This window comes from Brachypodium distachyon, chromosome 1, assembly GCF_000005505.3.
Source record: "Brachypodium distachyon strain Bd21 chromosome 1, Brachypodium_distachyon_v3.0, whole genome shotgun sequence".
In the NCBI taxonomy this organism is placed as follows: domain Eukaryota; kingdom Viridiplantae; phylum Streptophyta; class Magnoliopsida; order Poales; family Poaceae; genus Brachypodium; species Brachypodium distachyon.
The window spans coordinates 53,029,436-53,055,877 of NC_016131.3; the positions used below are offsets into that span (position 1 = coordinate 53,029,436).

Below are 26,442 nucleotides of genomic sequence, written 5' to 3' on the forward strand. Positions count from 1 at the left end.
GCTATGTTCTAATCACTCGGGTTGGAACCCTTTGACCGGTGACATTGGTTCTCCTTTTATAGACAAGGGGATACCACAGGTGCCAATGCATGCAGCGTGACATGTTGCCTAGACGCGTGTCACAGCCATACGGAACACACTTTTGCTCATCCATGTTGGACGCCATGCAGCGCCTGGTCCACTGTACACGGTAGAAAAAAATGGCTCTTAGGGTAGTCGCCCTAGCCTTGCTCAACAAGAATAGGCCTGCTGATAAGACTCTTGTTGGTGCATTAAATGCACTATGCCCGTCGTCTTGTCTTGTCTTCACTGTTCTGCGGGTCCCGCCTGCATGTCTGAGCGCGGGTTGCGCGGGTGCACCCTCCCGGCTAGCGCACCTGCTAGTGCCGCGAGGCGTTCCTTCGGCTTCCCGGGGACCGGGGTGCCCGGGAGCATCTTGTAGTCGGCCCTCATCTTTAACTTCGCCAAAGGCCGTCTCCTCGAGGCAGGCTTCCCGGACTCGCCGCTTCCCGGGTAGCCTTCCTGACGGGGCTTCGTCACTGGTGAGCCATGCGTCCCGTATCAGTGGGACCCCACGGGCCAATAGTACAACAAACCGAACAAATGTACATCTAACAACGATTTAATAATTTTGTCTTAACTTGATGCAAGGGTTACGACATCTAGCACGAGTTTGTCATTTTTTCATCCATGTATTATTATAAACATTATTAGTAATCGTGTTATTCTCATTTACTTCTAAGTAGTTGGTCCAGTTATACGATGGCGTGTCTGGGTCTAAAGGAGTCGGGGCTTCACCTGGGCCTAGACCGGGCCAGGCCACCGGGCCGAGCTGATGGCCACCTCTCCTCCTCTAAAAAAAAGGCTATACCCCCTCTCGGCCTCTCCCCATCTCCTTGCCGAGCCCCACAGCCCCCTCGCTCCGTGGATCTTCTTCCTCCTCGCGCGAGCGCCGTCACTCATCCCGCTGCCGAGCGCCCGATCCCCCTTCGTCTTCCTCCTCGCTCGAGCGCCTCCACTGCAGGTTGATCTCCCCTTCGATTCTCTCGCTCCCGACCGTTTCTCCTCCCATCACCCCACGAACGGATTCCGCCCTTTAGATCCCCGTTTCATAATCTTCTCCAATTCGTAACTGAGGCAAAAATCAAGGTAGGGCGGGCGCCCTACCTTGCGCTACTGGGTCCTCCCGCCCGTGTGATGGGGGTCGCGTTGTTTTACCCATTCAGTTGTTAGATTTGATGGGGTTCTACTTCACTGCAAGGGCAACGATTTCGGTATCAATTCAGGAGGCAAAAATCTGACTTGTGAAATGGACCTTTTGGTCGAATGAACCATGCTTTTGCAGTAATTTGAGAGAGCGGAGCCAAGATTTGAGCGGAGATGAATGCACCGGACCGCTACGAGCGCTTTGTCGTGCCTGAGGGCACAAAGAAGTGAGTCTACACTACCCAACAATTGCCCAAGATTTATTCATGTACCTGTTTCAACTGAACTTTTGTTGGGCCGTCTTGTGTTTTTCTTCAAAAGGAGCAGAGACTCGTGTTTCACTGAATAATCCACCCTTTTTTTTACCATGTCATTTTGTTTCTGTTTATGTGAACCTTTTGACATGAAGATATGATGCCTGCCTGCTTTAAACTTTTTGCTTCTGGAATTTGACCAAGGTTTGTAGTGGTCTCTGCTTGTTGCTCTGTTACTCGAGGTCATGGTTGTAGTCCTGATTATTGTACTGCAGGGTGTCATTTGAGAAGGATACGAAGATTATGAATGCTGCATCATTCACTATTGAACGCGAGGACCACACCATCGGCAACATCCTTCGCATGTAAGTAGAAATAATATTTGTGTCTTTTCGTCCTTGGTTATGTTCGTCCCTTTTAATTTTTCTGCACCTGTGGGGTTCTGCAGGCAGCTGCACAGGGACCCAAATGTGCTCTTTGCTGGCTATAAGCTTCCTCACCCCCTTCAGTACAAGATCATTGTTAGGGTAGGATGCAAATTACAATTGTTCCATTTCTTTCTGTTGGGATATGGTTTACTCAACTAGTCTCATGTTTTCTCTGAAAAAGACTATTCTCGTGTTCTGTTTTGTGGGCAGATCCATACTGCAAGCCAGTCCTCCCCAACGCAGGCGTATACACAGGGGATCGATGATCTGGACAAGGAGCTTGAGATCCTAAAACAAGCTTTTGAGGTCTGTTTCTAGTCATCACCTATAATTCTTTTTGCTAAAAAGTCGTATGTATATTGCTCGGTTCAGTTATTACTTAGTGTGAGTGTTTGGCCTCTCTGGTCCGCACAATCACTGCAGTAGTTTTGGTTAAATGTCTACTTGAGATTCTTAGTGCTTTATATATAAACCACATGGATGTTATTTCTTACTCTATTCGTTCCAAAATAGATGACGTTTAGACTTTGCAGTCTCCATTGAGTAGCGTTGACCTTTAGTCTATGCAATTACAAATTATTAGTTCCTACCTCTGATCCTAAATTTGAACTAAAACAACGACAAGAATGTAGGATTGGAGGGAGTAGTTGCGAAAGATTAAAAGGTTGACTCCACACTTTGTAGGACGTAAAACTATTTCTCAAGAAAAATCTAATGGTGCAATGTTTATCTAACAAATCTAAATAATTATTTATCAATTAGTGGTCAATGATTGAAAAGTTTGACTCACGCTTTCTAGGAGGTAGTATGACATATTGTTAATTGCTTGTCATTGTTTAGATCATATGGTTGTCCTTGTATAACCAAAGGAGACTTTGCCAAAGTTTATAGCCTTTTCTCATACGTAGATTCTATTGTAGTGTGATAGCATTCCAGGGAGGGTTGATACCTAGGGTGTTACAATAATAATCATAGATATTATATACTAATTGATGAACTAAATATGTTAAGATAATTAGCATGTTCATCAGCAAAAATTTGCCAATTCATATTTGCTAGTGCTATGTTTTGTTGTTGCTGTTGGGAAAGGACGACATCTTCTAACTCTAATAAATAGTAGTAGTACGGTGAAGTCTCAACTTACCATGATTGTTTGCTCGTTATGTAGAACTTGTTACGTTACTACCTAGAGCAATGTAGATACTTTGTCTATTCTCATAAACATTAGTACCAGGCTATCAGCTGCTGTTTTCTAGGCCGCATCATTTTTCTGGTAGATGTGACTTTCTTTCTCAGTTTGTAGTTATATATAGATATATATATTTTTTAAGGAAGGGATCTCTCTGATTACCATCAGCAGAAACCACTCGCATGTCCGCTTCTGAAAGGCCAAGAGATTGCTAGTAAACAACAACAAAAATCAGATTGATATTACATAAACCATGGAAGAATATGTAGTAGAATGGGATGTTGCCAAATTTTGTTTTAGCTTGTTAAGATTCTGTCAGTCTGAAGGATCTGAATGCTGCAATTATTTTAGTGCTTTGGTAATTTTAGTGCTTTGGTAATATTCTGACACGGACATGTTCATTATTTTTCAAACAGACATGCCACTTTCAGAGAAGTAACTTTCCTTCTAAAATTGTAAAGGCAAAATGGATGGTAACAAAGCCTTGTTTATGATGACATGATATTACGTTAGGTAACAATACGATAGTAAACAATATAATGGCATGCGACTTGCTCCTTTATGAATCTTCAGCCACGTTTACATCTGCAGCAACCTTTGGATCATTAGATGTCTCCACTGGCAATCAAACCTTTAGATGTTATGTTAGTCTTCAAGATAACAAGAAAAACATAATTGGTTCCTCTGGGTTCAGTCGTTACTTATCAACCACCTGAATCTTGATCATTTTGGACTTCCTGGAATTTCTCTTGTTGCCAATGGGAGATGGTCTTCATGAGACTATGATGCATGATGCTTGCCTGTGCCTCTCATATTCTTTTGTACAAACTGATTTTTTTTTTGCTGGCGTTGTACAAACTAATTTTTTTTTTGCTGGGATTGTACAAACTGATATAGCACCACTATAAGGAACTAAGGACTCTGATCTTTGTATGTAAATTTCTCGAGCTACATTTTATGTCCTTCAAGTTCATATGGCCCAACCAACTTGCTGTTTGTCTGAATTCATCTATTGGATAAGTTTTTGTTCAATCTAACTTTGTGAATGCATATGAACACATGGCAGTTACTCCTTACAAACATTCTTTTTCATCTTTGGAAGAGGCATGCCAGACATTTCTTTGCATTTCTGTTTAATGTGTATTGTAGTTATACGCTACTGAGTTTTTGAGCTTTCTGTTTCCAGGATGAGAAGAACCGCTTCGAGGAAAGGATGAAGCAGGGTTACTAGGGCAGTGGGTGTTTGCAGGTCTGTCATGGAAACTTTCCTTTTAGTTATATTGGATGTCTGAATTGCTGTAAGAAAATAGTTGAGGGATGTCAAGATGATGTTAGTCTCTGATCCCTGAACTTGTAGAAACTTTAATTGTGCCTAGCTTGCAAAATGGTACAAGACAATGAACAGCCGTGGGCACATCCATTTAAAAAAAGAAGAAGAGAAATACCAAATTCTAGAAACGCCAGCTTTATTACATTGCTTTGACAAAACACAAGGTTTAAACCGCTGCCACTACAGCTTTATTAGAACACAGCAGTGGAAGCGATGAAGTAGATTATCGTATTTCACTCTAGCTTTGAACCGACTTTCTTCTAGAAACTCCAGCTTTAGTTTTGCACTAGCTTTATACGCGCGCTTCGCCGCGCGCGAGCAAATGGAAAGGAGCTAGACCCTTTCTGTATTTGTCCGTTCTATTATCCGCATGTTTTGATGTGTTTGTTTTTCTTTACACACAACCATGAAACTTTCCCCATATTACTCATTTTTGAAAACCTCTTATTGTTCCAGTTTTGTCATATAATCAGGACAACGGGAAATATGTACATTTTCGGAAGAACACATGGCCTTTTATGATGCATCAACTAAATCACATTACCCCTATGTCCTGGTTCCAGGCACAGCAAAAAGTCAGTGCAATAAAGTTGTATTCAGCCTAGTTAATGTACAATTTGCATCAGTATATACAGTACTCCAGTGAGCAAAAATATCTAGCACGGAAAATTGCCTTGAGATCTTAGGATGGGAATCATGAGACCTGAATATTTTTACCACTATTAAATACAGTGCTAGTACATATCAAATACATCAAGGTAGTTTATCAGCATTTGCAGAAATAGGCTCCCTCCCTGCCTTGACCCCCAATCCCTGTGTGGCCTGCTCTTTACCCCGCCAATTCAAACCATTCTCTTATCGTCGTTGATGATATCTTCTAGCACACTCTGAGAACAGAGAATATATAGTAAGGTTAGTGAAATAATCTCAAACATAAACAGAGTCGTTATCAAAAAATACCTCCTTTCCAGGGTTTCCTTAAGTCGATGAACCACTTGTTTATGTGTACTATTGACATCTAACGGCAAATCTTCGATGTTGAGAAATTACCTCCTTTTTTTAATTTTATTTCAATGTTTATCAAACAGAAGCATAAAATTGAGCAAAATCACATATCAGAATACAAGACTGGACCACTCGAGCGATGCAGTATCTGATCATGAACTTGCACTGGATGCTTTTTCTCCTCGTTTTTTTTCCTCGGATAACCACAGGTCTTATCAGAGAATAATTGTTTATCATTGCAAATCACTACCAAACTGTTGAAGACCCTGGACCATAATAAATAGATAAAAGCCAAAAAAACATTGAAACGAAAATAGTTGCCAGAGTGATTGATTTCTTGAATGCTTGGTAAAATAAGTCCTTGTCAGATTTTGACCATTAAGCTCGTGTTTGTTTGCTCATGTAGGAATGATAATTAAGTTTAGTTGCAGTTTCAAATGTGTGATTCTCTGTTCCCCATTATCATAGTTCTCTCCAAAAGGATCAAAATTGTAAGAAAAAGACACAAACCAAGAAGACATGGGGAGAAATCAGTACCACGTGATTGGAGTTGTATATGTATAGAATGGCAACCAATCAAACTGAAGACTGCAAATTTAGATACTGCAACCAGCAATTGCATCAACAATGTTACGTTCACATAATCTATCTGAAAAGGTATAGTACATAGCAAAACAGCCCATCAAACTGAAGACTGGAAATGTAGATACTGGAACCAAAAACTGCAGCAATAATGCTATGTTCAAATAATCTATCTGAAAACGTGAAGTAATGGAACTAACAACTGCAGCAAGAATGCTATAGCCAAATTGCGGAGGGCGGCGATCTCGCGAGCCAGACGGTGGCGAGGGAAGAGCGTGGAGAGGTGTCTGGACCAAACGAGAAAGCGGTCTTTGGGATGGCAGCGGACGCAGAAGATGTAAAGGTGCACGCAGGCCTCGGCGTCGTAGGCCAGCTCCCGGACCTGTTTCATCCACTCTCGGACACCGAAGCCACGGAGTTGTCGGTACTCCGAGCAGACGAGCTGGCCGACGTTGCCCGGCAAGGAAAGTGCCGTGGTCTCCATTTTTAACCCCATGTTCAAGCTAGTTTCAACAATACCATTATAACTGTTACAGACCCACAAGGTCGAGTGGTTTTCTGGTCCTCTGCGGGTACTTGTGGATCCAAAAGCTCAAGAAAAGCATCACCCTATGCTGGTCAAAGAACAACAGTCGATGCTATTCGTACAGTAGGTTTACAACGAGCAGAAGTTATGGTAAAGGGTGCTGGTAGTGGAAGAGATGCTGCATTACGAGCCATTGCTAAAAGTGGTGTGCGCTTAAGTTGTATACGCGATGTAACACCTATGCCGCATAATGGATGTCGACCGCCTAAAAAAAGGCGTCTGTACTTCACGGTTGAATGAATCAACCTGAAAAATACCTAAAAAAGGCCTAAAGTTAAGGATTTATCAATGGGTAATGTTGCTCCAATACCTAACCAAAGAGCTACTGCAGTACCGATTAAAAAAACAGTCATAGCTACCGCCCTCCCTTCGGCTGTTCTGCGGAGGGGAAGGATGAGCTTATTTGAAGAACTTAATTGGCAATGGCAAGTGGGCATGTTGCAAAAAGTTTGCTCAATTTACTGGCCATTTCTTGAGTTTAAAGCATGAAGGCGATCGAGAGCGAGACTAGGAGGACCCATCCGCTCAGCTTTCATCGGTTTCTTATGTCTGAACGCAGGTGCCTATCAGCATCCGCAGTCCGAGTCTCTACATGAATTTGACGGTGACAGGTCTTTTACGACGACGACTAGGATCGTCGGACCTGCAGAATGCAGATGCCTGTTAGGCGACAGGGCAGGAAACGTTTGAACTTTGAAGCCGTCAGATGCATCTCCTCGACGTTCGATCCAACCTCTCGGGTTTCCAGTTCAGACTGTCTTCAATTGCACATGCTACTAGATGTTCTCCCAGCTGCCAAAAAAAATGTTCTCCGGGTAATCACTCTATATTCTAGACTTGAAATCAGAATTTCTCTAATCATCTGTACTACTATTTAAAACTCGAGTTATGAATTTGTTGTTGATCCCAAAAATCTTAGCCATCCAATCTGCTAAATAAAACGTCCTTCGTAAATAATATTGCTTCAATGATGTATGTATTAATTGTATAACACATTTTAATTATTGCTAATACCATTGAGCTATTAATTATGAAAATTAATAGTGTTGTCGCACTCGAACAACACTTAGTATATGGGTGGGTGTATACAACGGTCTTATGACGAATATTTTTGTAATAGGTGTCGCCGAAGCACGACTTAATCCTATGTCAGGAGAATGCTCCGGATGAGCGCAGACGTTTGCAATTCCTCCAAAAGTTGGTGTGCGGCGGAGCTCAAGAACGACCGCATGTACAATTTGCGAGATCCCCAAATCCGAACATGAACAAATTGTCATTTGCAAGATCCCCAAATCTGAAGATGACCAAATCGAGCATATTTACCTCGTAGGCGCTCGAAAAACCAACGAAGGAAGCGGTGTGGCACGGCCGAATCAGAGCTGCTGGCTCGGCAGTTCTCCGGGCGGAAGGGGTCTGAATAACCAAGGGATCCCCTCCTTGGGATGCGGGCTAGCCACGGGGAATGGTGGAATACCAGACCGGCAACACGGAGACGATGGCGGTGACGAAAAATTGGAGGCGACAAGCGGCGGAAGCTCATGTAAAATGCGCGGGCTAAAAGGAAAACGAACACAGAATCCCAATAAATAGCAACAGGGGATCCGAATTTTTTTAGGGATTTCATGGATATGCTGGATATGTACAGGACATTTTTTTCCGACCAAACCGTAAAATATCGGTTATTTTAAGAATCGGTCCGATATACGGGATCTAGAGATGCTCTAAACCCCTGATGAACCTAAATACTAGTATGAGAAATCATTTTGACGGATAAAATTCTTAAAATTCAAGTACAATTTTATTACTCCACTTCTATTACTAAGGCACCAAAGCTCTAACGGCAAACCACATGACCAAAATCGAGCTTAGAATCATGATTCATGATATTGCACAAATTAAGAAATTTGACGTGTGGTACGTATGCACCTTCTTGTCGATGAAGTCTGCCCAGAAGCGGCCCTGAGCGCGGGCGCAGGGATCTCGGGGGAGAGGAGCGCGGTGCCGTCTCGGGCCAGGCCTCGTCAATGTACTGGACAATGAGGAGGGACTCGCTGACGGACTTGCCGCTGTGGAGCAGGACGGGGATCATCTTCTGGACGGGGTTGGATTGCAGCAGCAGCACGCTCTTTTGCGACAGGTCCTGCTCGTGCTCGCTGTACTCGTAAGCCACGCCCTTCTCCGCCAGCGCGATCCGGCACCGCTGCCCGAACGGGCTCACCCACAGGTCCAGCAGCACCACATCCGCCATTTTCTGCTGCTGCTGTTGCGAGGAAAGGCGACGAAGCTTGGGTGAGTGCTTGTAGCTGCTTGGTTAGTTTGCTCATTGGTGATGGAAGTATGGAACTGTAAGTATTAAGTGTTAGAACTTAAGCTTCAGGAGAATAACATCGACATGCTACTGGTCATGACTAGAGTACAAGAACAGTGGCGATTAGGGGAAGGTAATACTGGAGGATGACATACGTAGTCGTAGAGTCGCGGCAGTGAGCCATAGTCGCAGCAGTGGAGGTCGTCGTACCAAGCAGGTAGCGGCGTCTCTCTGGCTTGTACCGGAGTGGACGGCGTGGTCGTCTGCGGCGGCCTTCCCGTACGCTTCAGCGCCCCCTAAATCGGTAGGGACGTTGTTGTGTTTTCGCGAGGTCCTCTCGCGAACCAGTCAACGTGAGGGAGCCGGCCTACCCCTTTTATATGTGGCGCTCGGGGGGGGGGGGGGGGGGAACCAGAGTTGGTTAGTGCCCCGATTAGGACGCGATTAGTGTAGGATTAAGGCCATAAACGTTGGTTTATGGCACTTCCTCTTATCAATTCCCTAAATCAACGCCCCTCTAATTGAGGGCATGATTTATGGCATTTATTCTGATGGTTAAACCGGATCAACCAACATTCTCCCCCTTGATCGTTAGGTTTATTCACATTTGTCCTTTTCCGCAGGAATAATGTACCAAAGTAAGGTGTTAAGGTGACCAATGAAATGTCTTTGAAACTCAATACTCATAGTATACCAACCTGTTTCAAAAGATAACATTATTCTTATTGGGAGTGGTTCCTTTTAGCGGTGCCCAAAATTCCAGGATCATTAGGCTTCCAGTAGTCCCATGCCGGCAACATTCTCATAAAAATAGTGATTGGTAAGCCTTTAGTTAGCGGATCCAAAAGCATATCTATCATACTTATGCTTAATATTATTGGATTGATCCTGGATTCTATCTTTCACAGCATGAAACATATTGTCAATGGTTTTGGCAAAACACCATTTGACTTGTTACTCGCATAGCAAATTGCGGGTTCATTATCGCAGTATCAAATGGTTTTGAGATGCTGTCTACCACTTTGGTTTCGAGAAAATACTTTCGACATACAACCTGCAAATAACCTCTTAACATGCCATAAAATAGTTCGCATCATTATTGATGCCATGAGTGTCCTTTGGAGCCTTTCCACGATTTAGCTCCACCATATGCGAGGGTGAGGATGTAACATGACGTGGAAACCTTAATATCCACACACCTCGCGAAAGCAATGTCTAGGTAACCCGAGATATCGAGGTTAACAGACTTCTTGTTATTGAGCATGTTAATTTTTATTACCTTGCGTGTATCGCAAGCATTTTCAAAGGCTTTTCCGTGGTCCAATTCTCAATTCATTATATAAATTTGCCAATTATCCCGGTCATATATAGTTAGGGACCATTCATACTTGAATACATATAGCTTCTTGTCAGCTGAAGCGTTAAGAAACGGCATTACCTGATCAGTTTTAAATCGTTCCTTGGACATTGAAATATCCAACTTTATTGCCCCTACTTTAGTAGCATGTAAGATAGAGTACTAGTGCATAATGTTTCTCTTTTGTATTCTGTCAATGTATGTCATCATAATATGACTTATACTCCTTTGGACCTTCAACTTGTTGAATCTCAGTACAACAAAAGTACGAGGATCACAAAGATTCTTTATCTCATAATTATAAGATAAAAGTTTATTGGCATGCCAATAAGATTTCATCTACGTAAAGTGGTGAAGCTTACTCCCCCATATCTTATTGTTCCAACGCTTGCCCAAGATTTATGTTCATAGGCTCGAGGTTCCCTATGACATCTTTATTTTGGTAAAGATAATTCAAAATCCTGATAATATGCATTCCATTTCTGATCCACCACACCGTTGGGCAGAAGATGGAAAAGAACTTAATGGAATCTGGCACATGATTATAAACGACGTTGGTCAGAAATATAATCATAATCCACATAATATTGACAAACTTTCCACTTGAAGATTCATGTGTGATTCTCATAATGTTCATAAGAAAGTACATATTATAACATGATAAAAGGAGTGTGACTTTTATATCCATTTCCAAGTAAGACTTGGTGAATTCATGCTCCAAGTAAGACTTCTCAATGGTTCCATCCTAATTGGAGCCATTCATCAATGCTATCCCAAATCCAAATGGAAAAGGATTTGAAAAAATTCTCCCCCTCGAAATGTGGTCATAACCATAATTTCAAAAAGGTCTCATTATTAATTTCTCTTATATCTTTAATTGTGTCATAGCACACATAATCATTACAAAAGTTCATTCGGTTTAGGCAGAACTTGTCATACCTCATTACGAGATTAGCATTTGGTACATTTAGAATCAATGCAATCCATTAAAGAGACACAAATTAAGTTTCTCCAGTGACTAGGAACATACAGTAATAACATAAGTCATCTCGTAACATAAGTGTATAAATTCAATTGCTTCAACTTTAGTCCCCTTAGTTTGCATCAGCAATGTGCACAACGACACCATATTCACTCAACATAAAGAAATATCCTGAAATTTGGCTCCAAGGAGAGGAAGCCCTTGAAGTAGTCCTCAATGGAGGAGAAATATTCACATTAGCATTCTTGGAATTAGGGATTGCTCCCCCATACCCAATATAAACATTAATTAATTACACCTAAGTGACATAAGAGTTTATTCCCATTTTTTATCATAACATCATCATTAAAAAACATCATTGGCAATAGAAGCTATGGCAACAGAAGCTATGGGAGCATCCTTATGTTGATTTTAGTTATTGCTCTAGTATCACCATTGGGTAGAAAACAGAAAAGAACTTAATCTATTGACAATAGACACATGACAATAATCAATGTTGGTCAGAATATTATCATATGACATAAGAACATCTAGTCATTAACATTATCGCTAACCAAAACTTCCTGTTGCTTTCGTTTTGACTAGAAAAACTTAAAATTAGATAACGATCAGTAAGGACATTTGCTAAATTAATAGTCATCATTAATATAATACAATAATATGATGGAATCCATGATGTTATTGTACACATTCATAACTTGCTACTGATCATTAACCTTTCAATGACATGGTACAAAAACTAACATTCATTTTGGACATCAGCGTCAACATTGATAAAATGACATCTCATCGAAAAAGCATTAGATTAAAATCACAGTGAAAATGACATTTGTATTAATCATAAAGATTTCTCCAAAAATTTGAATATCAAATTACATCCGTGTTGACCAAATAATAATATTTGGTGAATGATAGTTGCCAAATAAATGACAATAAGTAAGACCATGATGTTAAGGATGACATTAAAATTACTTAAAACATAAAAACCTTCCTCATTTAGAGAATTAACTCAAATTTAGTCAACATCATTATGAGCCTTTATGGACTATTAGAAAGTGCATGCCAAAAGGCATAAATACACCAACATGATACTTTAGCATATTGGCTCAACATTATTAGGCCGCACAGTGCGGTGCGGAAAACCGAACCCCGCGACAATTAGCATTTTCGTTTGTCCACATCAACTCATTAGACATGATCCTATTAAGAAATGTCATAATAATGATATCAACATTAACTCAGTAGTTATATATGACCATAGAAATTAATAAAATGACATAACATGACATTATCATAGACTTTCATCATTAATTTAAGCATATACAAAATATGAAAAGATGATGCAAGCATTAATATTGACATTAACATTAATCAATCCACTGAAACTTCCTACAGAAAATTTTAGTTTGTTTGAACAACATTTTCAGCATCAACATTTTGGAAATGACTCATAAATTAAAACAACGTTGGTTAGGAAAAAATTTAGAGCCAACATTTTCAAATTATACATCAAGTTTCAACATTAGAATTTAATCATTACTTGATGCCTAAAATGATTATCAACATAGAACAAAGAAAAAATCTAAATAAAGTGTCCCGTTGGTTCAACTTTACTCAAAATAATTAAATGTGCATCAGTTAAATTTCGGGCCATTTTCATTAGTGAACAGTGCAAACCATCAATTAAACATCATTTTATGCACTGGAATAAAAGAAAACGTGATAAAACTACAATATGATCGAAACTGGGCCGGCCCATGTCATTACCCCGCACAGTGCGCAGCGGAACCTTTTTTTTATTTTATGTGTGGGCTAACTTATCCTGGGCCGAAGCCCGTGGCCAGATTCGGCATGTTTTCGCCCGAAGGCCCAACTTCATTTCCTCAGCCATCTGGACCGTCCAATCTAGTCAGACGCCTCAGATCGTACCGCGGGTGAACAAAATTATCCGGCTGAAAAACCCTAGCCATATTCTCTTTCCCGTTTTTTCCAGATCCACCCGAGACGGCAGCACGCCCGACGACCTGCACGTGGACGGCGACCATGGCGGCGTTCTAGACGGCGCGGGGGCGGCGCTCGCCGGAGCAGCGTGCGGCGGACTCAGTCCAGCGCGCTCCTCCGTCGAGCATGGCCACCGGCGTCGTCGTTCTTTCGGTGGCGGACGAACATCTATCCATCCAAGACTACGCAAGCCTCCATCCATAAGGAGTTCAACCCGTCGAACATCATCGTGAGGTAAAACCATTAAAATGTATCTCGAAAACTTTGTTTGAGCCTTTATAGGGTTCGGGATTTGGGGAAAAATTCTAGGGATTTGAAAAACATTCCCCTCTTTCTACTTTCTTGCCAACAGAACATGTATGAGCCCATAAATCCCACGACAATACCAATCCAATTTACATTAGCATAAAACTTGATTAACAATGCTAATCCATCATTAACAAAAATCTAATTAGACATTATCAGCACTAATCAGATTAAATAATCCCTAATCAAATATTAGACTCTAATATGACCAGTTATGGCTCTGATACCATTGTTAGAACTTAAGCTTCAGGAGAATAACATCGGCATGCTATTGCTCATGACTAGAGTATAAGAACAGTGGCGATTAGGGGAAGATCATACTGGAGGATGACATACGTAGTCGTAGAGTTGGGGCAATGAGCCGTAGTCATAGCAGTGGAGGTCGTCATACCACGCAGGTAGAGGCGTCTCTCTGGCTTGTACCGGAGTGGACGGCGTGGTCGTTGGCTACGGTTACGCTTCAGCGCCCCCTAAATCGGTAGGGATCGCTATGGGTTGTTGTGTTTTGGCGAGGTCCTCTCGTGAACAAGTCAACGTGAGGGAGCCACCTACCCCTTTTATATGTGGTGCTGCACGACGGGGGGCCGAAACCAGAGTTGGTTAGTGCCCCCGATTAGGGCGTGATTAGTGCAGGATTAAGGCCATAAACGTTGGTTTATGGCCCTCCCTGTTATCAGTTCCCTAAATCAATGCCCCTCTAATTGAGGGCGTGATCTATGGCATTTATTTCGGTGGTTAAACCAGATCAACCAACATTAAGGAATGTGGAGTAGATGAATTAGTGGTTTCAGTGGAGGGTTTTTATAAGGGGGCGATCGAGGGCAAAGCGGGTTTTAGTTACTCCTAGTTGGACTCTAGAAGAACCAAGTTGATGTGTTTGGCCTTTACTCCTTGGTTCTTGTCTTACGTTCTTTTTTTCTTCGAATTTGCTTGGTCTGGCGACTGAGAATCTATATTTCTCAGTCGACTTGTCTGGACCATTAAATGTGCTTGGAGATGTGTGCAGGTTTTCCTTTTCTCAATTCTTTGTACTCGACTTGTCTGGACCATTGAATGTGCTTGGAGATGTGTGCAGGTTTTCCTTTTCTAAGCTAGTTAGTTTTCTTTTGATCGTAATTTTTTTGGTTTGGTTCTATTATTTTTATTTTTATATCAACGCTCGAGCGTTTCAGGGTGTACCTGCGGTTCTCTGAATTTTTGGTTGTCAGTTCTATGGGTGTTTAATTACACTTATTAATACATAACTTATTTACATTCAACTATTATGTTTTTACGCCTCATCCAATACAACGTTGTTAGCTTTTCTTCATTTGTCAATTCATACACACCTATATAACACATTTGCTACGGCTCAGTCGCCCGAGAAATATTGTTTCTTAGTCGGTTCAGTTACAAAGATAGGATACATAGACCGACGACTGAATTAAATTGTGATGTTCTACTTGGCCTGATGGTTAGTACCTCACGTCACTTGTGGACGTTGTGAGTTCGACTCCTCTGTGTCTATTTTTTTAGTTTTTTTCTTCGTTTGTCTATTTTCTTTGTTCTTATTTTCTCTTACTTGCAGTTCCAATTTTAAGAACGGGATTTATATCTCGGTTGACTCCTCGTTCAATGTGACACAAAGATTTATTGCACCATCGGACGACTAAAATTGCACGTGAAATTTTGTGTGAAATTTTTTATTTTGAAATGTGCAATTCGATATTGCACCTTCGGATGGCTAAAATCGCACATGTTTTTTTTTTGCAAATTTGGATTTTGAAATGTGCAATTAGATATTGCACCTTCGGACAGCTAAAATTGCACATGGTTTTTTGGGTGCAAATTTGGATTTTGAAATGCACAATTGGATCTTGCACCTTCAGACGGCTAAAATTGCACGTGAGATTTTGTGTGCAAATTTGGATATTGAAATGTACAATTGGAATTGCACCTTCGGATGGCTAAAATTGCACATGAAATTGTGTGTGCAAATTTGGATTTTGAAATGTGGAATTGGATATTGCATCTTCGGACGGCTAAAATTGCACATGTTTTTCGTGTGCAAATTTGGATTTTGAAACGTCCAATTGGATATTGCCCTTCGGACGGCTTAAATTCCACGTGCAATTTTTAGAATCGAGCACAAAACTTCACGTCCAATTTTTAGAATCGCGCACAAAATTTCACGTGCAGTTAGAAGCGTGCATAAAATTTTGCGTGCAATTTTTGGAATCATGCATAATTTTTTAAATCACGGATAAAGTTTCTTGTGCAATTTCTAAATTTTAGTAATCTGAAACCTGTCGTCATTGATGAATTCAACAAGAAAAAAAAAAGGCTAGGCTGCATGCATGTATGAATCAGGAAATGTGGCCGGGCTAAGCTGGCAGTCCCTTTTTTCTTTTACCAAAAGTCAGCGGCGCTGCTTTCATTTAATTAAGAAGAAGAGTTACAGAAAATAACAAAACAATTTGAGATGGCTTACACAATGATCAATGGCACAATAAAACACACATGCATCGCTAGAGGAGAACTCCTTATGCCATCGAAAGGCCACACAACACCGAGACATTGCAACACACATGCAACAGGACAATGAGTGTAGCAAGCGTGATCGAAGGACCTCACATCACCGAGACTGCGTCGAAGCGCAATGCGAAGCCGAGGCCTCAGTGCACATGAACCTTGACCACCGCAGGACAACCCCGAGGATTGCGAAAAGAAGCTGGCCATTCACGTCGTCGAAAGGCACCGAACAGCCGATGCAACATCAGGAACACGAAGCTCGTCGCGAAGCACGAACACATAATCGACGACAATCGAAGAACTAAGCCAGGAAAGGCCGCTACCCGCCATCCACCAACACCACCCCACCAATAAAGAGTTCACAGATCCAAGACTGTCTCCAAGGAGCCAGCGACACAAACGTGCCGCCGCTGCCCGGTCCAAGGGACCTAGGGTTTTCACCCCGATCTGAGGGAGAGGTCATCACAATGTCTCAAAGAGGGCTACGACACCCGCAGGCGACGACATTGCAAGAGCCGGCGCACGCCCGCCCGAGATTTCACTCGACTCCACCCATCCATGGCAGGGGACAGCAGCAATGGACAAAGGGGAAAAGAGCAGCAGGGATCTAAGCTGCAAGCCACCCACACGGCGAGGGGAGCTTCAGACCACCATGGGGGGCGCCACCCGACAACCCCAGGTCGGCCAACGTCGAGCCTGCCACCAGAGGAGACGCAACAACCCAGATCCAGGCGAGGAGCCTAAGATCCAGGCGGATGCCGCCACCCTGGACAACTGCAGCCTGCTACCGGGCACCGGAGTCCCCACGACGGCACGTGCGGAGCCCTCGCATCATCTCCAGCACGTCAGGCATGCCACCTGCTGCGCCAAACGAACGCCGATCGCCACGAGGAGACGCCGGCCACGAATCCGCCCCGACCAACCCCTTTGGAGGCGGAGCACGGGAAGGGAGCTTGGCGGCGCTAGGGCTGGGGCTCCCCGTGTCGCCTCTAGGGAGACGAAGCGAGGTCGGGTAAGGTTTGATAGCAGTCGTCGTTCTTTAGTTATCTCCTCTCCAAGGCAGCATCTGCAAGGTTTCACACACACATGCACGGATCTGCTGCATCTAGGGACTCCAATCACATCCAACTATGTGTGTGATAAGATTAATAATTAGGACAACAACCTAAGAGGTATATGGGATTCCTGTCAACTGTCGTCTACTCCCTTTGTGTCTAAATATCTGTACATATGGAGAATTTTCTACTCCCTTTGTGTCTAAATATCTGTACATATGGAGAATTTTCTTAAGTCAAATTTTGTCAACTTCGATCGACTTTGTAGAAGAAAATCACAAACATACATATGCAACATCAAACTAGCTAGTATCATTAGACTACTACGGGATCACTTATTTCTGACACGTCGAAAATCCTCTAAGTTGACGCAAAACGGACGCATTACTAATCAAGTGTCAGAGATCACAAAAAATACTATTAAGTATATTTTCATATAGGTCTCGCTATTGAGAAGTCACATGCTTTTAGTTAGAAATCAGTAGGCGTGCTTAGCTGTTGGACACGTGTGAGAGGAGCGTTGGCTCTGACAACTGAGATTTAAGGCCTTTTGCTTAAAAATCAGGCAATTGAAAAATAGCCACACCTTTTCATATTGCATTTGTTTGGTATTGCATATGTTAGTCTATAAGATCGGTCAAACTTGATGTGGTTTGACTTAGTACAACCCCTAGATGTATACATATTTAGAAACAGAGAGAGTATAATTTAGACGGTTTGCAAAAATATCACAAATGAGATTGAAGTTCTTATGAAATTTATTTGACATTGATAGGGAATTTGTATACGTGACATGAGTAGTGTAAAAGAAACAGGAGAAGGCTTTTGCCAAGAAATAAAGGAACATCCTTGACGGTTTTCAGAAGAAGAAAAAAACAGTTAGGTCATAAACTTGCCCATTGAGGCCTAGCGAGGGCCAGTACAGCCCGCTGGGGAATAGGACGCATGCATGGTATAATCGGACCTAATGTAGAGTTCCCTAAAAAAACTAATCTAGAGTATTAGTATTCTCTCGGGCCGGAATTATATATCGCAGATTTAGTACAACTTTGTAAATCTGCGACAAGCAATTCCAGCTGAATAAAGTATAAATTTATATTACTCCTGTCATAAATAATTGACATTACCGGTTTATAAATTGACAGACCGCGGACGTTTGGAGCTCGTGCTCTATGATGCGGAAGACCTTCAGAAATTCAAAAAATACTCGCCCCAGCTACAATCACATTGTCATGTAATCGTCCCGTGCTGCACTGTGGCAGACTGCCGCTGCCGCGCTGTAGAAGATCGATTTGTTCAATGGTTATATGGATTAATCTTCTACCCATTCTCCAGGAGGTGCCAGCTGCAAATTAAAAGAATAACAAAATGACAAATCCCTCATGCTGGTCTTAAGAAATACATTAATTAAGTCCGGTCCAGCGCAGACATGTTCATCTATTTCTCACAAAACAAAAACGGTAGGTTTCATGTTTGGCCGCAACATTATTCAATCCTATCCTCTCGCATGCCCTATAAAATCATAAATGGCATGGAAAAACTGTTCTTTCCTTCAAAGCCCAGGCGCCCAGCTGACCAAGCTAGGCAGAAAAGGAAAAAAAAGACAAACACCCTCGATGATCTTTTCATTGCTGTGTGCATCTAGCAAGGCATGCATGCACCTAACAGCATCATGTAGCTCTAACAATTTACATGCATGCAAAAGGGAAGCTAGGATCTCAGATGGCTGAGTTGCCTGCAGCGGAGCTCACGTTATCTCGTTAGTGATAACGTGAAATCCTTCTCTCTCGATGCATGCATGTTTAATTCTTGTTGCACCTCCTGCTGGACTCCATTATATCTCATCTTGACCTTGAACTTGAAAAGCTTGACCAAATAACTACGTAATAAAATGATACAAGATAGTAGCCCTGCCTCTTCATGCATATGACATTGAAAACAAATAGTACTTGACTTCACCTGATTATAAATGTTATCGAATACTATAGAATTGAGGGTGCCGAAGGTCGTATCCATGGTCATCATGTCCATATCATCCTCTTGAAAGGAAAGCCGTCCTCGGTGTCGTTTGTGCTGAAAAGAGACTGACAAAATAGACAAAGTGTGTGCATGGTATATGTATATGTCATCAATCTTAAAACATCTCCTTTCTTTCACAAGTAATATCTTATAACAAAATCTCGTGAAGTAATTAGTCAAAGAATCGTCATGAATAACATTCCAGCAAATAGATTGACAATATTGTTTGCATATATAAGTGAAAAAAATTCATGTATTTGGTTTGCACGGCTCACCATTATACCATCCCAACAGTGGAGAATAATATTTAATAGTATCCGAAATAGTTATTACAAGATGCTGCAATTTAGAGCAAGTGAAGACACTAATATTCAAACAATCATGTAAACAACTATTTGGCAAATAATCAACACCAACATTGGAGGTCATATCAAAATGGTTAAGCATATGCAGCATATTATTTTCTCTCAAATCAAGAAAGTTATCACAAACAATGTAAATCTCATGGACCAAAAAGTTATTGTTTACATCATGTTCTCCAATTAATTGAATAGTGTATCCATGAGCATTAGCAAAAGATTTTGAAATTGTTAACTTAAAAACTTCATCTATTGCATGTGATAAATACATAGCTCTATCAAGTGTAATATAACACAAAGAATTAATAGGTGGATCCTTATCAATCACTCCATGTTTAATTAACTCGACACAACCTAAATCAAAATTATCTATCTCACATGTTGCTCCCAAAGCATTAATTATTTGCTCACACGATTCATTTTCATCAATATCAAAATTAATATGTGCACTCAAATCATTAGAAGAGTTAATTTCAGCAGTAGGTGCACTCAAATCAGTAAGAAAATTCAACGGGTATCTCATTTATTTCATCACATGTCATATTTTGTTCAGCAACACAATCATCTTTATCATTACCTTGTAGGCTCGACTCATTTGTAGTAGACCTTCTTTTGTAACTTCCTCTCAGCTTCATGAGCAAGATTAAGCAAACACAATAGAAAGTCATATTCTTCAGATTCAATCACGTAAGAAATTTCAAAATTAAGCCCATAATAAAACCTATCCTTTTTCTTTGTTCAGTTTCATCTAAACCAGCCCGCAAGGTTAAAATTTGGAACTCGTGGTAGTAATCATCAACAGTTTTATCATCTTGTGTCAAACGTCGTATTTTCAAACGCAAGTTAAAAGCATAATTCAAAGGAACAAATTTTTCTCTCATTATTTTCTTCATGTCAGCCCAAGTATTTGGTATTTTCTTTTCTCTAACTATCTCACTCCACCAAGATAAAGCAGCAAAACTAAATTTACTAATAGCAATTTGGACCTTGCGACTCTCTAGTACATGGAAGCATATGAGTTGTTCAGTTAAAGCTATTTCCCAATCAATATAAGTTTCGGCGTCACTATTTCCATCAAAGAAAGGGCCAAAACTATTAATGGCATTAGAAGGATTGTGATATACCGTTGCCTTGCCAATGTCAACAAGAGACGTGGAGGATGGATGTGGTGAAAAACGCTCATGTCGGTCACTTGATAGCATAGACCTATTTTCCATTCTTCGTGTAAGTCCTGTCATGGTTAGTATAAGATAAGAAACAAAACACAGGAATATGTTCCTATCAACTAATAGGATGTGGCTACAAGTCACTCAACTCTCAAGCTAAAAATCAAGTTCTTACAAGTTCTTACCATGCAACGGGAAGGTGATGGCCAGCGGCGTGATCAAGCCCTTCGAAGATTAAATGTATTGATGCCTCGGTAACAAACCAACATAGGTGTAGAATCTGTGGAGCTTGGAGGCTTTCGTGAGTAGCAAGGAATAGCAAATAATCAAATCAGCAATTCAAAGTTGAAAATATGCTCAATAATGCTAGTCCTAGCTGCTGGAGTCGATAAAAACGAATTACAGAAATAATCTAAGCCTAGATACTGAACAAGGTAGGAATATATATAGATCAAAAGATGGCACAACAAGTAAATCCCTTGGATTTTTTTTCTTTTTTTCTTCTTTTGTGGCCTTCTGTTTGGCTTCTTATTCTTTTCTTCTTCTTTTTTCCTTTTTTTAACACCGGAAACTCACGCAAAAGAAGGACCGGAAAACTGTACGTCGGTCTGTCGAAGAACAGCAAAGGCTACAATAAGGAAAATTCAGAAAAATATGGAAAAACATGGGTTAGAAGCATATCGACACAAGCTTTCCGGTAAGGGCAAGATCACTCAAAACGGATGTCGGACGGTGGAGAAAACTGAGAAACACCGGACTGCACCGACGCCGGAAAACGGATGCAAAAACTTGGAAGCTCCGAAAGTCCACCTTAGAAGCCGAATTTGAGGTTCAAAGTGCAGGACAAGCCCTGGATATTTCCTGATGCGCCTCGTCGTGAGCTTTCCAAAAAGTCAAAGAACGTCCAAATCTGAGTTGGTATGCAAAAGATATGCCCGTTTTGCTTAACACGGGTCAAACCCACTCAGAACTAAAATTCTCCTCGAGGTTGGATCCGAAATTAATTCTCTCTCTCTCTCTTTCCTTTTTTTTCTTTTTTTTCTTTCTTTCTTTCGTTTTTTTCCTTTCTTTTCTTTCCTTTCTTTTTTTTCACAACTTTCCGAACAACTTGATCTCTAAACAAAACTCAATCTATTATGAAACAATTTCCAAAAGCACTCTCGATTGAACTCGGACACGAAATAGGCACGGACGGAAACTGTGATCCAAAACGAAACCGATGGAGACGAAGATATGATGGTGGCAGCGACGGATTGAAGGCGTCGAGGTGGTGTGGCAGGGAGATTGGCGGCGGAAGATTGATGAGGGAACCTGCGTCACACGAAGAACAAGAAAACAACAACCAAGTTCGATCTAGTAGAAAAAAAATCTGAAAAACGATCCAATCTAATCCAGCAACTCGACACGATTAATGCAGCAAAGATTCAACAATGCAAATACTAATGTGAAAATTGCAAGGCTCAGATTGGTTGTAGGACAAAGGTAACTAATCTAAAATTTTTTTGGCTTTTTCTGGACGATGGGTAAAACAGATCTAAAGTAAGGATGAATTGAAAGATCTCACCGAGCAACCTTAAGCTCTGATACCACGTGATAAGGGTGGGGTGGCCCGATCTTTCGATGAGATTGATAACTCTTGATTTGGTAGGAGGTGACGTTGACGATCCGACTACGGCCTAGAAGGCAGCGCCTTAGCAATCGATACACCAACTTCAGAGGGATAGTGATCACGCAGGGGCACGATCAACCTCACCACGAAGGTCTTTGTTCCTGCCAGCAATCGAAGAACAAGTAAGAACAAGATAAATAGCAGATGCAATCTGAAATTGCGAGTATACTATACCAAACCAATGTCTCAAAGAGACGATAAGTTGGTGTTCCAAAAGCGGTAAAGCAGGTGGTCTAATCGACACACACGATTACACGAAGTAGTAGCGATGGCTAATTTTTAACTAAACAAAACCCAAGGCTCCTTAAGGGGGCTCATGAGGTATATAAAGGAGGAGGAAGATGGATTTTCGGCCAACTTGGGCATGGGGCCGAAATCGAACCATATCTCTAAGTTACCTAACAACACAACAACTCGTTAGGAAACAGAAAAACAGATTCGTCAGCTTGTTTTGTCTGTCACGGTCAGCTCGCGTCGAATCTGCTGGTGGGGCCGAATCCTTTGGAAAGGGCTCGAAATTATATTTCCAACAAGTATTTGTTTGTTTAATTTGGACTCTGGATGCAGCCTGGGTGATTAAAACAAATTCGGGTCTTCTGACAGCTCGGATCCGAATCGGATTCAAATTTAATTCGTGATATCTTTCTCTAGCAAGCTCCGAGTCATGTGCCGTTTGATTTGTTGGAAAGTAGACTTGAAATCCTTCTCTCTCAGATGCATGGATGTTTGATTCTTGTTGCACCTGCCGCTGGCCTTCATTGTATCTCATCTTGACTTTGGATTTGAAAAGCTCGACCAAATACCTACGTAATAAAATGATACAAGATGGTAGTTCTGCCTCTTCATGCATATGACATTGGAAACGAATAGTACTTGATTTATATATATATATATATATATAGAGACACACACGTTTATTTTTAAACAAATTTAAATCATTTAACATGAGAGAGAGTGAGTAGTAAAATACTCGCCCTAGAACCACGCTGCGGTCACGTACTCGCCCCGTACCGCGCTATATATGGCTGACTGCCGCCGCTGGTGTTTCCAGGAAGCGAAAACGCGACACTGCAAATGGCTCAAACACGACAAGTCGACACAGTATCAATTTGCTTGGCAAGATGGCCCTTGAAGTGCATGCATCTCGGCGCTATCTCCAGGAGCTGAGCTGCCAGCTGCAAAAAGAATAACAAAATCTCATGCATGCTAGTCTTAAGAGATATATTAAGGCCGGTCCAGCAGACTTGTTTATCTCATCTCTTTCTTACAAAACAAAAACGGTAGGTCGTAGCAAATGGCGCAACATTATTCGTTCCTATCCTCTTGCATACCCTATAAAATCATAAATGGCATGGAAAAACTGTTCTTTCCTCGAAAGGCCGACCAATACAGAAAAGGGAAAAAAAATTGACTAACCCCCTCGATGGTCTTCAAGGATATTTAACGGTTACACTTTCCTTGAAGTGCTATAAATAGAACCCTCATCTCCACTTGTCTCTCACAGAATCACAGGCTCACAGCACACAAGCGTCTAAGCATAGCTAGATCGACCCTCTCTTCCCCCCGGAGCCATGGCCGGTTCACCTAAAACTGCCCTGTCCCTGCTACTCGTCTCCAGCAGTGTCATCCTAGCCATGATCACCCCATCATTCTCATGCCCCACCCGTTGCGAAACGCAGTGAAAGTGGACCCTGTACTTGCGCCAAATCGGCAAGGGAACGGAGCGGAACCAAGTAGAGATGGTTAACTCGTCGCAGCCTATTGGGTTTGGCACCATCGTCGTCAACAACTGGGCCGTGCTTGATGCGCCGTTACCCAGCGCCACTGTCGTTGCCCATGCAAGAGGCATCCGGCCATGTGCAGGCTGGCCAGGGCAGGGATGCCTGGTTCCCTTCTCTCAGCATAGTCTTTGAGGGTGCCAGCTATATATTTTAGCGTCTATTTCCAACGGCAAATATGTATTCCCTCCGGTCCATAATAAGTCTCGAGAAAGTACTAAATTTCCGACACTTATTATGTATCGGATGAACGACTCGCAATTGCTGAAGCTTCTCTGAAACAATTATATGTAATATTATTATTATGTGTGCACGTGAAATAGGTTTAATGGGTCAGCATTTCAAGCAATGGGTATCACCGGTGCAGAGGATCAAGTGGGCTATTGTTGGTGGGACCGGAGAATTGGCCAGGGCAGATGGTACCATCAAGCACAAGCTAATAAGGAGCACAGACGTTGAGAGCTATAGACAAGCTGATATTCACGCATTTTACACCCCGGCAGCAGTAAGTAGAACATATGTTAAGAACGAAATCTCCATATGAGAATGGACCATTAGAAAAATATTTTTCAATACAAATCCGATATGACTATTGCATCACAATAACCTCACTAATCTTATAGTTTGTGAAAGTCTATAAAATTCCATGTTTGCCTTACATATTTAGAAGGAGGGAGTACTCCACAAACTTTTGAAATTAATAGTTACTATTTAAATATGATAATAATTTTTATATCATCTAATTTTGGTGCCTTATTGAAATACTCACTCTTGTCTTATTTCTCGGTCAATTGACATCAATTAAGCAAATATTGCTCTTCACTCTTCATTAGAAGAACTGTGAACACTCTACTGTTGGTATAACTGTTGTCTTGCTCCGGGTTTTTTTTAACTGTTGTCTTGCTCCTGTTACACGCTTCCTCATGTCACTATTTTCTACAACACACAAACTTCCTAGGTCTATTTGCCAGTTGGCACAAATGTTACATCAGTGTATTTGCATGTATTTTCGTTCATTTAAAAAGTCAATCATAGTAAAATTTAGAAATTAAATATTGTGCAAAGTAAAAATATGTCATCTATTTTTAAAAGTATAGAGTAACTAGCTAATGCTACAATGAAGTTTCATTTATTAATTATCATATATAAACAGGTTAAAGCGACTGGTACCGCCATCCAGTAATTTGATGAAGCTTGTTTGGATGGTTGCAAGCCCCATACGAGAAGATGTGCAACTATTCCATGGTGTTGTTTGTTGTTTTGGATTTACAATAAGACGTGGATTTATAACTTGGGATAGGCAAATCCTAAAGTCCGCGTTCGATTGCTTGTTATTGTGTCTATATACATATGGTTGTATGTTTGGGTCAACTTCTGTATGGCTTTGTCACAATACTTTGTTTGGACTTTTTGGCAACAGCTATGTAATCATATTTTGGTTGTGTGAGAGAACAAGATAGTACTGTCTTTGACACCAAGATAGTTTTATCTTTGAAGCCATGTATTGTGCACTTGTAACAAATTGTACTCCCTCCGTACATCCCAAAATAAGGGACGCGTAATTGTATAGATTCTAAGAAGGAGGCAATACCAAATAAACTAGGAAGCAGGAAGTACCATCAAATTCATCATGCGCCCCGAGCCTCTAGTGATGCATCACGCAACCCACAAGCAACTCATTTTGGTGGCACCTTCTAAAATTGAATCTTTTAGCACCTAAGACCCAATTTAACTTAATTATTTCACCAAGTACTCTTATTTTCATGATATGAATGTCGATCTTTCTAAGAATTGCGAACATGCTGATTCCCATAGCTTTTTTTTATTTCCCTGAAATAGTTGATGTTCATGCACATCAAAATTTCTCCTATTATTTTGTTGCATACGTGTCATTTGGTTCTACAATATTCAAATTTCTTTTGCTTTTGATCATTTTATTATCATTTGTTCGTAGCATCATGTGCAACATGCAAATAAAATTTTCCGCACCAACGCGCGTGTGAGGGGGGGGGGCGTCACCTAGTTAAAAAGGTGGGAGTACCGTTTATATACATACTCGTTCGGTTCCTAAGTATAAGATGTTCTAGTTTTGCCCAATGTCAAACTTGTTATAGCTAGGTTTATAGAAAAAGTCTAAACATCTATTATTTAATTACATCCATCATGATATATATTCTCATAGTTATTTATTTCATGTCGTAGATGTTAGTATAATATACTTTTCTATGAATTTGACTTAAGAGAGACTTAGAGCATCTTATATTTTGGAACGAGTAGTTACAATTGATACAACTCCTAAATCACATGTCACTTTATTCAAAGCTGATAACTATTATAGTGCTTTGGATCAT

The 26,442-nt window shown here is 41.1% G+C and overlaps 2 protein-coding genes across 12 annotated transcripts; one reads left to right on the plus strand and one right to left on the minus strand.

Annotated features, from left to right (window-relative positions):
• Window positions 1–872: 872 nt before the first annotated feature.
• On the plus strand, window positions 873–25,522 carry LOC100839628 (DNA-directed RNA polymerases II, IV and V subunit 11). 11 transcript variants are annotated; one of them, XR_002962325.1, is made up of 9 exons: window positions 873–1,024; window positions 1,346–1,433; window positions 1,736–1,825; window positions 1,909–1,987; window positions 2,099–2,194; window positions 4,264–4,326; window positions 13,221–13,462; window positions 24,415–24,596; window positions 25,245–25,522. XR_002962325.1 is itself a non-coding variant. In XM_024457653.1 (7 exons), exons 2-6 carry the CDS (start codon window positions 1,381–1,383, stop codon window positions 4,306–4,308), a joined length of 363 nt encoding a protein of 120 aa, XP_024313421.1. In that variant the 5' UTR covers window positions 873–1,024; window positions 1,346–1,380; the 3' UTR covers window positions 4,309–4,326; window positions 25,245–25,522. The 11 variants fall into 11 exon arrangements, 6 of the variants coding, with proteins under 6 accessions (XP_024313421.1, XP_014753605.1, XP_024313419.1 ...); XR_002962328.1 differs by lacking the exons at window positions 13,221–13,462; window positions 24,415–24,596; window positions 25,245–25,522 and adding exons at window positions 7,140–7,395; window positions 7,701–7,811; window positions 7,911–8,297; XR_002962326.1 differs by lacking the exon at window positions 13,221–13,462.
• Window positions 8,384–9,269, minus strand: LOC112270028 (probable glutathione S-transferase GSTU1). Its single transcript, XM_024457650.1, has one exon. The coding sequence runs from the start codon at window positions 8,826–8,828 to the stop codon at window positions 8,415–8,417; it is 414 nt and encodes a 137-aa protein (XP_024313418.1). The 5' UTR covers window positions 8,829–9,269; the 3' UTR covers window positions 8,384–8,414.
• Window positions 25,523–26,442: the final 920 nt, after the last annotated feature.